This window comes from Thermobia domestica, chromosome 3 (genome assembly GCF_964235325.1).
Source record: "Thermobia domestica chromosome 3, izTheDome1.hap1.1, whole genome shotgun sequence".
Lineage (NCBI taxonomy): Eukaryota > Metazoa > Arthropoda > Insecta > Zygentoma > Lepismatidae > Thermobia > Thermobia domestica.
The window spans coordinates 222,955,636-222,970,875 of record NC_137456.1 but is presented as its reverse complement, the minus strand read 5'-3'; the positions used below and the strand labels follow the sequence as shown (position 1 = coordinate 222,970,875).

At 32.8% G+C, this 15,240-nt stretch overlaps 1 protein-coding gene across 1 annotated transcript in view; it reads right to left on the bottom strand.

Moving 5' to 3' along the window:
• The window catches only part of LOC145680973 (uncharacterized), a 233,127-nt gene that overhangs the window by 29,298 nt on the left and 188,589 nt on the right, over positions 1-15,240 (bottom strand). Inside the window, exons 7-9 of the mRNA XM_081752191.1 lie at positions 6,438-6,581; positions 3,586-3,767; positions 142-242 (exon numbers count right to left, since the gene is read on the bottom strand). Of these exons, the coding sequence (XP_081608317.1) occupies positions 142-242; positions 3,586-3,767; positions 6,438-6,581 (427 nt within the window). The remainder of the gene's footprint in view (positions 1-141; positions 243-3,585; positions 3,768-6,437; positions 6,582-15,240) is intronic.

Below are 15,240 nucleotides of genomic sequence, written 5' to 3'. Positions count from 1 at the left end.
TAATAATAATAATAATAATAATAATAATAATAATAATAATAATAATAATAATAATAATAATAATAATAATAATGTCATAATTTTACCTCGTCATTTCCCTACAAGAGAATTACTTTCTTTTCCATTAGTTTAAGTACTTACTCGTCTCCTATAGAGCATCTTTTGGATAAAACTCTATCTAAACTATCCGGATGACTATCCATCATGTGTACGTAAATTTCATCCAACAATTCAGCTGGCACCTGTTATAGAAAAAATCATCGATCAATTCAAAGCTAAAAGCATATAGAAAACTAAAATTTTTAAAACTTATGTTCCAGTATCTTGTACCCTACTATGATAACGATGTACAAGCAACGAAAATAGAAATATATTTTTTATCAATGTTAATTATAATTAATATGATCTAATTAAAAGAGAAATACAAGGTTTAGAATACTAATCAATTCATCACTATTAAATTACGTAAGATAAAATTATATATTCTGGTTAAAATTATTAAACAAATGAATGTCAAATAGATTCACATAAGGCCATTATAATTACTGATAGATACATCGTATAGTGCTATATAATTTTTAAAAAATAATATCTTACAGAAACATTTTTTTTTGAAAATACTTTAAAAATATGTAATTATTTCCCAACTTACTTGATTCGCAAAAATACGTGCTTAGGTGTCAAAGTGAATTATTCTTTAATTTCTTTAGATGAATATGATAACTTACTTATACAAAGATACAACGTTTTTCCGATTATAATAAATTTTCTGTTCAAATAGTAAACAAAAAGTTGAGTAATAACTAGTCGCAATTATCATAATGGAAAGATATCAAAACACCAAGGTACATATCAAAATTATAATATTAAAAAGAAATCTACTATGAAATATTGAACATAAAATTCATAAAGATTCCACAACTTATAGTAGTTTGTAGCTTTCTATTTTATACATAAGAAACATAATTGTGAATATAAATTTAAAAAGGTTTAAGGAAGTTCGTAATTCACCATACAAAAATTCAACCACTTCGTTTGTAATTATTGTAATGTTAAATCATGGAGTTAATTTCATAAGTATCTATCAGACAAAGTATTGAAAATGAAAGCACAAATAGGGTGTATGTATGTTAGTCTATATTTGCCAGTTGCGAATGTTCGAAGCTACTAGTCGATTATATCTACTTTTTTTGTACTCAGAATTAGTCATAAAAATGTTTTATGGTGTACATCAGTCACTATACGTATCTTAAGCAACAATCAGAATAGAAAAATCTACACCTGATTCTTGTCAGTCAAATAAATTAAAATTAAACAAACACATCCTGCTATCATTTTGGGAAGGAAGGGGGAACCCCCTTCGTTTGAGATGTACATACATTTAAATAAATAGTATAATAACATATTAGTAAAAAAAAAAAAAACGTAAAACTACGTTTATTGGAGATTCTTGCCTCTCTCCTCCCAGGAAAACCGGAAAACCTAGTGTCTCATTTGAACGTCTTCAAAGAGAAAACATATTCTTAAGTTTTCGAAATAATATTTTGAATCTCTGGTTTACCTTTACTAATATTCAATGGAAATACATAAGCCGCTTTAGTATACTATGAAACCTTCCTTAACGGACACCTCTCAATAACGGACACTTCAATAAACGAACAGATTTTTTGTCCTGGCAAAACATATGTTCTCTTACGGAACAAAATCCTCCCTTTTACGGACACTCTCAGATACGGACGCGGACAGTCCTTTCCCCCAAACATTTCAATAACCTCTTCAAAACGGACAGAAATTATTCTCGGTTCTGCGATACACAAACACGCGTTTCTTCTGCAACCGTACTAAGGATTCTCAGTGGACACTTGCCAAAGAGTTTTATTACCCTTGTAGAAGAAAAAGCATGTATTTTACGCTAAACAAAAGAGTTTAGCCGGTTAGTTGGTTCCTAACGCATCTTTTGAGAAGGTTCTGAGAATTTGAAATAAATGGAAAATGCTTACAGTGTGATGATATGTACTTAAGAAAATTATCACACACGCATTATCTTTTGCAGTATACGAATATATTAACACATCCCCCAGCAATAATATTATTTAACAGAAATGAATTTCTCTTTCATCCCTCCCAGTAACTCAAATACGTACTAAATAGAGTATTTTCAAATTGCATTTTACGTATTTACGCTCATACATAATGTATTTTCTGTATATTACTGCATAACATTACCATTGTGAGAAATTACATTTCTGTAACCTCTCTGTAACGGACACCTCTCCGTAACGGACAAAAATCAATGTCCCACTGGTGTCCGTTATTCAGAGGTTTCACTGTATTATTGTTAATACCTATTGAACATAGCTTGTAAAGAAATATCTTCATAAGAAGTCAAATAGATTCATTATATGAATTACCATATACCAATCTAACCAAGCATGTGTACGATACTCTGAGAAACAAGTTCTGATTAATATCATTCCATGCCTCTCACAGCATAGTAAAAGACTTACAAAAGATCTGAATCATTTTTACAATCTCCGAAATCTGATGACACCGTTATTTGTAGCATGATAATTTTCCGTAAGCATGATTGTGCTCCATATTTATGTTAGATTGTTATTCAAGTTTGAAATCCTACTTCTGACCCAATTCTTTATGTGCTACAGTATGTATAAAATCAATGCTGTTTCAGGTTCTTTTTGTCAGTACTAATTAATAGATTTCCATATTTATATGTATATATCACTTTTTGGTTATTCTATTTTTTCCTGGGAAATAAAGCTTTATGACTTTATGATTCTCGAAATGTATTATAGCTATTATCATTCATTCTACCATTAGAAATAAATACAAGAACCAAGTTGAATATTGAATGGAATGATTATTTCTTAATTAATAAGATGATTTTGTAGTAACAGTTAGAGAAAAAAGTAGCCTTCATGCTATTCTACACTTAAAACGCGCATGATACACTAGAATTAAGTTTAAACAACGTTACAAATTACGTGTATGTGTGTGTGATATTGGTACATTGTATGGGAAAAGTTTATTTGGTACAGATAGTTCAGTAAAATAGATTCGCTATTCCGCAACAAAACATCAAAGTCGGTAGCGATGGAAATGGAATCTAGTTACTTCACTATATGTAACGTCCTCACGTAGGCACTGGTAGAGCCTAACAGCAACATACTTAAATCCGATTTAAAAAAAGTTTCTGTTAGATTCCAGCTGTGCCTACGCGAGCGAGTTACAAATAACACAGCAACTCACAAACTTACTATATATTCTAGAATTCATTTTTAAAAGCAAATTCTAGAATATATATGGTAGGTTTGTGGGAAAAGTGAACTGCACTCAAAGAAGTACAGACTCAAATTATTAAAGATGATGTGATGAACGCGAGCAAGAAAGCGAGACTAAAATATCGTTGCCTTGTTACAGCACATGGTATACGAGCTATAAATTCTTCTTGCTGCTTAGTCACAATATATTTGAGATTAATTTTTCTGGGATCTCCATTCCATAGAGCGAATCTTCTAAAATTATATTACTTAATAACTAAAGCAAACATTGTACAATTAAACTTACTTCAAACAATTCTCTATTATGATCTATCATACTTCTAATGACATTAATAACATCGATTCTTTCTTCAGCTCTTTCGGCCGACATTTCTTTGCTGCTTCCGGGCTTCGAAAAATGAAGAATATTTGGTGCAAACAAAGTTGCAAGATTGTTACTATCCATTTTGTTCCCTAATTTCCATTCACCTGAATAAAGATAAATAAAAGTATTCATATTTGATAATTATTGAAAACAATCACTCATCTTAAATATCTAAATAAAGTAAATTGAAACCTTTAGCTTAACGTGTCACGGTTATCCTTCTAGGCTAGAGGAGATAAATAGGTAAATTATAAAAGCATAAGTAATAAATATTGGAAAATTGTTGTGATGGAAGGTGCAAAAGACTTTAGAATAAACTCACGGACACGATGTTATCCAATCTCATGGCCTAGAATGAACCCCTTGCACCAGACAAGACTGTTTTGTGACTGAACCATCGTGTCCTTGAGTAATAATTCTTGAGTGAGAAACAGAATAGTTTACCACACTTTAAAACTTCTTAATATTACAAAAATATCTTCCGCTAATATCCTAGAAATTTTGTAGTCTAAACCTAACACCAACACACATATATACTAACTCAACTCCTTTTAAAAAAAACCGAAGGTCCATTTCCATAGATTTTTTTTTTTTTTTGCCAAGAAAATTCATTCAAGATTGTCTTTACAATATCTAAGATTCTGCTTTAAACTGTGATTATTCTCCTACCTTCTTCTTAGCCTACCAGAAACTTTCTTCTCCACACACTTCCAAACTAAAGCTATCAACACCTCATGTGTTTCCCACAAGAGTAGTATGTTTACTTTCTTGATATTATTATCTGAAGAACTGAAATGATCCATAACTACAGGTATTATCAATTCTGCGTTGTTTCTCAATTCATCCGCTTTTGTGTTTGCTGAACAAACATTTTCCTCTAAACTGTCAGACATTTTTCACATCTTACTATTTTCAACGAGTTAGTTATAGAGTTTCACTTTCATGCAGTACAATGGAAATAATTATGATTTTGTGCTATTTTTTGTGGGTAAAAAAGAATTAAAAAGCAGTAGAACAAATTGTTTATTATGAAATGTTGTTTATATTACTATAATATCTTTGAGATATCTCATATCAAGAACAAATGAGAAGTTTAATAAGAAGCAAATTATTGATATTTTACAACTTGTAGTATAGCTTGAGGCTGTTCTATTCTTGTCATACTAAACAAGGAAATCGATGGATTTATTAAATATACAGAAAGAATTATTATCACACTTAGAAGTTTGAATGAATGTTGTCTTTGATTGGAGTCTGCTTCTATGTAAATATGTGGCTATAGTGGTTTGTTATCTCATGTTATGTAACAGTATCTATACAAGTAAATTTGCTTGGTACGTAGTATCCTTTTAAGTCTCTTAAACTTGAGCAAGACAATTGGATTAACTCTCATTTTGGGACAAGTTCTACCCCATAACATTCTCATACGAAGATTCTGTCCGCGACTGTTCTCAAAGATATTTTCCTGCAGACTATTTGAATAATGATAAATTTTGTTATTATGAGAAACTGAAAATATCTAACTTAATTTTGAAAATAAGTGTTTTGAACTTCTGATACTCATTAATTTTTTTTAAAAAAAATCGATTTTCTTTTGACACAATAATATAATTTCCTAAATAATGTATCGTAATTGGATTCATCTTATTTCAAGGCATGTAGAAATATATAAGATAGATTCAAAATATATTATGGTACTATTTGCATAACTCCTTAAATTCGTCCGACGTCTTTCATAAAAATAAGCAATCATGAAAAATTACACAAAAAGCTTTGTCATCGTTATCAGTAAATAAAAGCTAACACACAATCAAATATGGGAAATGTTTTGTGTGCTTTTCTATTTAAATAAAATTGTAATAGTAGCAGTAATAGAACAATTACATTACTTTATGATTCAAAGTTTAGCATTTGAAGACATATTTCTTTTCACTCATAGCAGCTTAAAGTAGAAAAATAAACACACTGCTGAACAAGACTGCACTTATTTAATATAAAAACACATTTACACGTGACGTTTCTAGCTTCTAGCCAAGATCCTCATCAGACGTACACTTCTGTACGTCTGATGAGGATCTTGGCTAGAAGATCGTACGTCTGAGTGTACGTCTGATGAGGATCTTGGCTAGAAGTTCGAAACGTCACGTGTAAATGTGTTTTTATATTAAATAAGTGCAGTCTTGTTCAGCAGTGTGTTTATTTTTCTGATTTTATTCGCAAGACGTTGACTATGATTGTGTGTCAGCTTAAAGTAAGGACAATGGTTTAAGAAAGCTGGTCCAAGTGAACCAAGATATCTAGTTCGTCAATTTGGTATAATGCATCTTTTTATTTGCTTATTGAATATAGGCAGAGTGAACAGCAAATACAGTTTCAATTAAAAAGCAAGACTGATTGTGATTATTACATTATAATTTAAACTTATGTATCGTACATACAAAAGGCGAAATATTAAAAAAAAAAAAAAAAAAAAAAACGGTAAATTGTAAATGTATGTGTTTCTGTCCTCATGGTTTCGGATTCGATCACTGGTGGGATACTAAGCTTTGAAAGCAAACAGAGTAATGGGTCAAGCTTTTAGTAATGAGCTCCATATTATATTTCCTCGATGCTGGAAAGAAATCTTAAATTTCAATTAATAAATCAATAAGAGAGAAATAAAAAGTTTGATATTTCAATATCACAATACAACCAAGACTAGATACGGCATTATCATGAAACTTGGGATAGGTACCAACATTCCATGTAGGTTAAATTCATATGGAGTGATTTACCTGAATGATCCCGTCGATCTACTGAATGATTGGCCACAATGGAAAGGAAAGCTAATAGACTCCAGAGTGTGTCTCTGTTTGGAACTGGGAGTAGTTGTACGAGATGCTGAAGAGCTTCGAACTGTAGTCTTCTATTTCGTATCCCTGAAAAGGAAAGATATAAACAGTTATATCTAGTAAATTCTTATTAGGAAAAATAATATATATTGTTTGTGGGTCTGTCTCAAGTATTAGATTTCAACAAACATAACAATTAGAGCTTAAAGGATTAAACAAGGACGAAAATAATCAGTGTGAGTGCTTGTTCCAATTGATTTAGCTTTCTCATGAATTTTCTTTTATTAAAATAGGAGATTATGATCTAAAATTTATTCCATGCTGCTGTTTCGAACCAAAAAATATTTATCTAAGAACTTATTTTTATTGTTCGTACTTGAATGCATGAATTCTAATTTAGGTATTTTGTCAGAAGAAGCAAGGGTGTAAGGGAGCAGCCTATTATTAACAAGTTTCATATACCATAAGTTTGTACATCTTGTAACTTTAGTTCTTACCTTTCATAAACTGGATAAATCGTTACTAATATAAAGCAATTAAATTTTATTTGTGGCTATGTGAATTCTCTTGTGGAACTCAAGAGAAGCAACTGCACTCCAAACTCTTTTAGTATTAAGAAGCTAGGTGCTCGACAGAGGTAACATAATATATAGAATAAAATTAAGAAGAAGAATGATGATGAATAACATAACGCGAGAGAGCATGGAGTCGATTCTCCTCCGATAAGGAAATCGTTTTAAACATGCAGAAGGTGGACGCGGGTGGTCGTGTTAGCAAGGACTATATCCCCTACGCATAGCGGTGATGTCAGAAATTGAGCATGAGGTCGAAGGCGGATACGAAGTTTTGGCTTGAGTCTCTTTTATTTGATTACTAAACATGGAGCTGTTGGACGCGGGTGATGGAGTTTAAAAAGATCGGGTCCCCTGAGCACTACGGTGATTTCAGAAATCGGGTCCGGATCCCGAGGCTCCAGAAAAGATATCCTGAGATTTTTGAATCAGGTCCATCGGTTTGATCCTAGCACCCAATATTAATCTTTACAAGTTTCTCCAGTTCTCATCCGTCCGAACAAACCAAATAATGTTACTAATGTTATATTACTTTCCAAGAACTGTAAGCCGCCAAGTTGGAGACACCAGTAGAGTTTAGTTACATCAGTTGCAACTTCCCAACGCACATTACTTCATATGAAGGGGGAACGATTGCGCAACTTAGAAATTACACAATTCTAAGTCAGAGTGCCTTATAACTAAATACTTATGAGAAAATATGACACACTATCATTTTGTATCACATATATAATTCATCGCTCAGATATAAGCTTTAATATTGTTCATATTATTATTTTTAAGTTTAGTTTTTGCCCCATTAAGTACGCGACGCGAGTGAACGAGAAACAGATAGTTTATGTAATATTTTAATATTGTCCGGTTAATAAAAATTATTAGTTACTAGTATGTATTCTTTAATGAACGCTTTATAATTCACTTAAAAATGTTTGTAGATACTGAAAATCGAACTTTTAGTTAACACACTATATCATGACAATATTTTTTTAGCCGCACCTCTTCAGTTTCGCCACCTGAAGAATTTAACCGAAACTAGCTGTCGTCATTGCATTTTTTCCAGCCTTTTTCCATCATCACTCTTATTTATATTTAATTAAGGAAAATGAAAAGAAGAAAACAAGGAACAAGGACAAGGGTGGGTAGAGAGAAAACCACAGCACACAGTAAACGAAACAAAACAAACCAATACACAAAACAAAAACAACAAAGAGCAATTGACATAACAAACTTGAGCTCTCTAATTCCTATTTTTCAAACCAAGGATATTATATATTAAGTATTTTATATTAATTACTATATCACCCAGTCCTATCCTATAAACCCATCGTCCTGTTTCATATAAATTAAATCAATAAATTTGCATTTATTTCTGCACTGTTGAGCACTAACTTCAGTTTGACAGCTTAGTATGATTCCTTACAGCTGAATCCCTCTATATCTTCTTGTTTTTACACCTATAAGTGTTTCACCTCGCGTATATTTCTCTCCCGTAATACGGTTTTCCCTAGGCGGTTAATAACTGCTATATTCACTACATTTACACTAAACACAACATTTACACAAAACACTTCACTATAATTCACCTTGTGTTCTTTCACACCACTTCATTCACTAATTATTGTTCGTGATTATAACTGTATTTATTAATGTCGCATCAGTGTTCACGGTTGAGTTTAAAGTACATCTATCGGACCGTGATGTATTGGTTTGAGGTCCAGGGCCCTTTCGAAGCACTTAGTGCAGGCCCTGGTCAGTTTTGTCCTACGCCGTGTACTTCCGGACCGGAAGTCGCACGCTATAGTAGCCGAGTCGCGAAACAGTTTCGAGATGATGCCCATTCCCGGGTTTTTCTTATCACAATTAGGATATTACTATGTTGTTGATTGATTTTCCTACGTTATAGCATATGATTTAAGTTCTCTCGCACATCCCAACACCAACGTCACGGACACATTCCCAGAGCATCCGGAGTTCCTTACCGGACCAAGGCCGGAGATGCCCCATGCTCTCGCACATCATCGCTTACACTTCCCTCCTGGGGGCACGGAAATCCTGCGCCTCCTGAAGTTGTCTCTGGTCCAGGAGAGATCTTCATTCAGTAGTCATAGCTATTTAAATTTCCGTTTATATTTAAGTAATATTATCTCCATAAAAGGCTTTTGTGCATAACTCTGAATATTCCTCGGCTACATCTGCCACGATTTTATAGTTCTCTTCTGATTCCAGGATGTCTTTGATTCCTTTACCTCTAATATTGTCGCAGGTCTCTTAGGTGCTCCTCCAGCAGCAGGCACCACAAAACACTGTGTTCTGCTGTACCCAAATCTCCATAATCTCATCTGTCATTTTGCTTCTTATTCATCCTGCAAAGATGGGTGGGATAGGGACCATGTCCTGTAAGTAGATGTATTAGCCCTTTGTTAGAGTTGACATAGTTCCAATTTAGTCGTGTCGCAACGTTTGGGATAAATCTGAGTAATCTTCTAGATATGTCTTCCTTTTGCGGATCCTTTGCCCATTTTTGTAAAACTATTCTTTTTCTATTTCCTCCGATTTTTCTGCTTTAGTCCCTAGTAACATTTTCGTCTTTTGCCAATACGTTGCCGCTCTCTAGAGTACTGTTAAATGCAGTTTAATTCCCATCAGAACACACAGTGCATTGTTCGGTATTGCACTGAAGGCACCACCGAGACGAATTAATAAGTTTCTTTCTGGACGATTGATTTTCATTTTTAGGGAATAATTTTCTATTAGACGACGTGCCCATACACTGGCAGCATAGTTCATCGAGGCGCTTAGGATTATCTCCTGATAGGTCTTAATTAGTTTTTGGGAACTTGTACTTTGTTAACGCCAATGAGATGAGTTTATTACCTATTCTGTGACCCTTTTTAGTAACATAATTGATATGCTCTCCAAAATTTAATTTATCATCTATCATAATTCCTAAATATTTAAATACTGATACTTTTTCGATCTTACTGTTTCCAGTTTTAATTATAGGGCCTCTTAATAATTTTTTCCAAAAATCATATATTTAGTTTTTTTTCTGAGATTTTTACTTTAGATATTCCACGTCATATAAGTAATTCATTTATAATATGTGATGCTTTCCTTTCTAGTTCTTGGCTAGAGTTGGCTGAGATAGTTACTGCCAAATCATCAGCAAAAGCAATTACCCTTGCAGTATCCTCTAATTGGTTTAATCTTTCTAAGCACGGATGGAATTCCAAATCCCATATCAAAGGTCCAATAATCGATCTTTGTGGGCACCCTTTTTGTGTAGTGATTTTTATGTTTCCCATGCTCTCATGGATAGAAACCAGCCTATTCAGCAAGTAATCCCTCACTATATTTACTAAATATTGAGGTAGAGGTAATTCTTTTAACCTTGCCATTAGTGATGGCGTCCATAAATTATCAAACGCCCCCTCTATATCGTAAAAAAGAGTCAAAGCATATTTTTTCATGCTACTATCTTTAATTGGATAAGCAAATGCGTTTAAAACATTTTCAGTGGATTTACTCTTTCCGAAGCCATACTGTAATTCATCATTTCCAACGTTCCTATGCCTCTGAATTCTATTAGCTATTATCCTTTCAAATAATTTCGAGATGTTTCTCAGGAGACAGATTGGACAATGAAAACATACTTCAGTTAAATCTTTGTTCTGACTTTTTAACAGAATTAATAATTTAGATTCTTTTTACAGTAAGGGAAAGTTTTGCTTTTTAAAGTAGAATGTTGAACAATTTTGTTAGGATCATGTCAACTATCGTTTCCTGCCTCACTCACTATCACACGTTCCTCTCGAAAAATGAAATGAAATGAAATCTTTGAGTTTTACGTCCCACGGTTATGCCGGTTAGGCTAAAGGAGACGGTGATGATGAGTAATGAATGAAATGGTGGAATGAAGAAAGTGGGAGGAAACGAGAGAACCCCGAGGAAACCCACGTATACGGTGTTTGTCCACCACAAAGTTCACTTGGCGGGGGCTGGGATAGAACCCAGGACCCCAATCACCAGAGGTGAACGCTCTACCACTGAGCCACCGCGGCCCCTCTTCTTATCGAAAAATTATACAGTTTGTTGAGAGGAAAATTTCCCTATTGTTTCTCTCAATATATTTGTTATGAATTTCCCACAAAACAACATGTTTAAAATAGGGAAATAGTTAACACTATTGTACAGTAAAATAACATATTTTCAGCAAGTCAACTTTAGATTAGAGTATTTCACTTCTTTATTTTATATGTTTTAGATTTTTGCATTTATTCTGAGTTTAAGGCTGCATCTTTCCAGCCATTCATTTATGGTAATATTGGTTTTCGACACGCACTCTCACCATTTTTAGTTTTTGTTTTCGCCTACGCACGCTAAGCGGCACCACCAATCCAAGTTGCAAATTATCATCTGCTATGGCACCTGCTATGGTTATGCAAATCGGAGACAAGTGAAAGAATCTTTAAAATTAATGTAAATGTTACTGTTTGGTAAGAATTGAAAAACTAGAGTGTCACATAGGTGGCCGTAGGGACTGAAGAGTTTTCTCAGCCATGGAAATATCTTCAAGAGCTCTGGCCCTTCATTTTTATAGCTATATAAAGTTTTATGCGATTGGTAACTACTATGTCACAAGTCACTATATAAATTTTTGACAATGTACAGAAATTAACTTAAAGCTTAAAATTCGACGTCATACCTTACATATTAACGTTCAGTACAAGTGAATCTTGGAAAATACCGTTTACACAAATAGTTCTGGAAAATATTCAAGTTGACGGCTAAAAAGAACTTTCGCCAAGTACTGCATCCAATGGTTTGTAATGTCCTAAAAAATGAAAAGTCTATTCACGATTATATAAATGAATTTGGGACTCTTTCGAAAACTATTTTTTACTCATCCCAATTCGTTACTTTTGGTATTTACAAGATGATTTAAAATGAACTGTAACGTGTAATCGGAAGAATTAAGCTTCCCTATTAAATACTTCAAATATGGGTCACCCTCAGTCAATCTTTTTAACAACGTTTTAGCACATTCTTCATGACTTTCGTTACAGTTGCATACAGACAAATCAATTTTAGTAATATGACTTAAATTTACATGGACTGTTGTTTCAGTTCCGGTGAATTTAACTTCGGACAATTTTGCATTATTGAATCTATATATTTTTAATTTTTTTTTCTTTTTTAATAGCAACTTCTAACCATAATTGTCTAGCCTTATATTTCCAGACTTTCATACAATCTATTAAATACGTTCCGCAAGACTCACCTCTAAGTGGATCTATTAATTCAAACACTTTGTCGGTGAAGTTTTGTTTATAAAGCAACAGTTCTTCATATAAATAAAATAATTACTGATTTTCTTATCTACAGCTGAGCTTAAGTGATTTTGAAGTAAAAATACCAAATATTTTCTTTTATAATATATTTACCATTTTGTGATTTAATGTACTTTTCATTTCGTTTCCTGATTTTTTTTTCTGAGAAATTTGTCATAATAAGTTTATTTTCCCAATTTAAAGGTTCATTTTCATCATTCATCACAATTCCTAAATGCCGAAACATAGAATATTGCGGTTTTACATTAACGCGAAGATTGACTGAACTTACACATAAACTACTACATACAGAATTATTCAGTAATATGACAATTTGGGAATATACTTTTCCCACATTACATGATCGTCATTACACAACAATTTAAACAGATGATTCGTCTCTCTATCATGCTTTCAGCCGCCGAGCTGTTTGGGTAATATGGACTAACATAGCAAATTTTGATTCTATACGCGTTTTTTTTTTTTTTTTTTTTGTTTTTGTTTTGTTTTGTTAGAAATGAAACAAGTACCATTATCAACCAAAACAGAAAATGGAACTCCGAGAAGCGGAAAATAATATTGTTCTAAACACTTTACAACACATCTGTCAGTAACATTTCTGATGGAAAATATTACATAATATCTACTGAAAACATCTAATATTGATAAAACAAACTTATTTCCATTATGAGAACCTGGATAGGGTCCTAAAATATCAAGAGAAAGCATATCTCGTATATTCTGATAGCTATTAGTTTGTAAGGTTTAGCCGGTGGAGAAGTTTCTACATTTCTTAAGTTACAATCTGTACAATTTCTAACATAATCAATAACATCTCTTCTCATTGATTTCTAGTAACAATGTTCTTTAATAAAGGCTATAATTTCTCTGAACCAAAATGCCGTTGCTCATGAGACTTTTTGACAATTTCCTGTTCCAGAGGAGGTGGTATATAAATTTTCCAAGAACCTGGAAAATAATTTCCAACTTTCCAACGTACTTATTTCAGAGGTACATAAGGGGCAACGATTATGCAACTTAGAAATTACACAATCCTTAACAAAAAAAAGTGTGTATGTGTATATGTTTGTCCACGTGTTTCTCTGAAAATACAAATTTGGTTGTGATAATTCTTTCTGTAGTAGTTTTGGTATCTTTCAACTTAAGGAATAGTACAAGCTTCATTAAAATCGGTTCAGTAGTTTAAAAGATAGCCAACAGAAGCTAGGTGCTTAATGGTGTAATAGGTAATTGATGATGACTTAAATAAAAATAGACTTAGATTGTTTTATATAGTATAATTGCGGGCTCGACAACAAGCTTATTGTGGCCATATTTCTACAGTTAACTAAGTCGTTCAGACCTTTGCTTTCGACTTTTAGCTGACGTGCTTTGCATTGTCTTACATATTGCCCAGCGAATCTCTTTTTCTCTCCCAGCATTACTTTCGCTTTCGCGAATGTTTCTTTTTTTAGTAGCAGACTTTGATATAGATCTAGCCATTATTATAATTACCCACAATATTATAATAAGATACCAAAAATAAAAAGAGACAAAATAAAACCTTATTAAAAATAATCAAACCGAGTTTGAAACGTATAAGTTATGCAAGGCAAATGTTTAAAATAACGAGATAAAAAATGCGAAACATAAAAAGAAAAATAACACTTATTTTAAAACATAATTGTAAATGAAGAAGTACGTATATTATTTTCTTTAGGTCGATGCCAAGCTGAAAAAAAAAAAAAACTAAGTTCTGCAAGTTCAATGAAATTTTCAAAAAAGATTACAACGAAAAATATCTCCTTACCGTGTACCTACCTACGATAACTATAAACATACAAATCAACATGAAGCTTTACATGAAAGAAAGCAAAGAAATCGAATTAAACTCTTCGATCTGAATATTACTAAGACTGTTAGAAATATTCAAATTTTACGAAAGCAATTCATCGCATTCAATATTAAACGCATCAAACCAGTACTTCCAAAACAATAACTCCGAGACGTCTATTCGCAACGACGTGTGGCAGTTTTGGTTGTCTACTCCATAATGTTAACATCGGGAGCATTCGGCAGAACTGCTGTTCATTCGACTAGTAGTGCGAGCAGTAGTAAGCTGCTCGAGCGGTATTTGCAAACGGTAAAGTTGGCACGGCTTAGCACGATTTCGAAAATTGTAGTATAGGTACTTTTTAATGTATATTTATGTTTTAAAATAAGTGTTATTTCTTTCTTTTATGTTTCGTACTTTTTATCTCGTTTTAAATATTTGCCGTCTACAGCTTATATGTTTTGAAGTCGGTTTAACAATTTTTAACTAGTTTTCATATCTTTTCTTTTTCTTTAGCGTCTCTTTCAGCAGCGATGCTCTATGAGACGTAGACCTACAGCTTAACGTGGGATCCGTATCACATGAGCTCCAGCCGGAAATCGAACCCGGGTCTCCCACGCCAGAGGCGCATATGCTAATCGTTTAGCCAATAGGTAGCTCTAGCTTTTATATCTTTTGAATTGTTTGTCTCTCTATTATTATTATTATTATTATTATTATTATTATTATTATTATTATTATTATTATTATTATTATTTTATATTATTAGCTGAATTGATGGTTTTATCTTGCGCAATCAGGTATTCAAGTATTGACTTCAAGCCATATCAAAGATTTGCGACACATTCCAAAATTTCAGGGTCTGATTTTTGTGGCTTTCGGGCCCTGCATCCATTTCTGACATCACCATTGTGCTCAGGGAACCTGGATCTTTCTGATGTCACCATCCGCGTCCAAAAAACCTTCATGTTTAATATGCTAATAGAAGGGACCCAAACCCAAAACTTCGG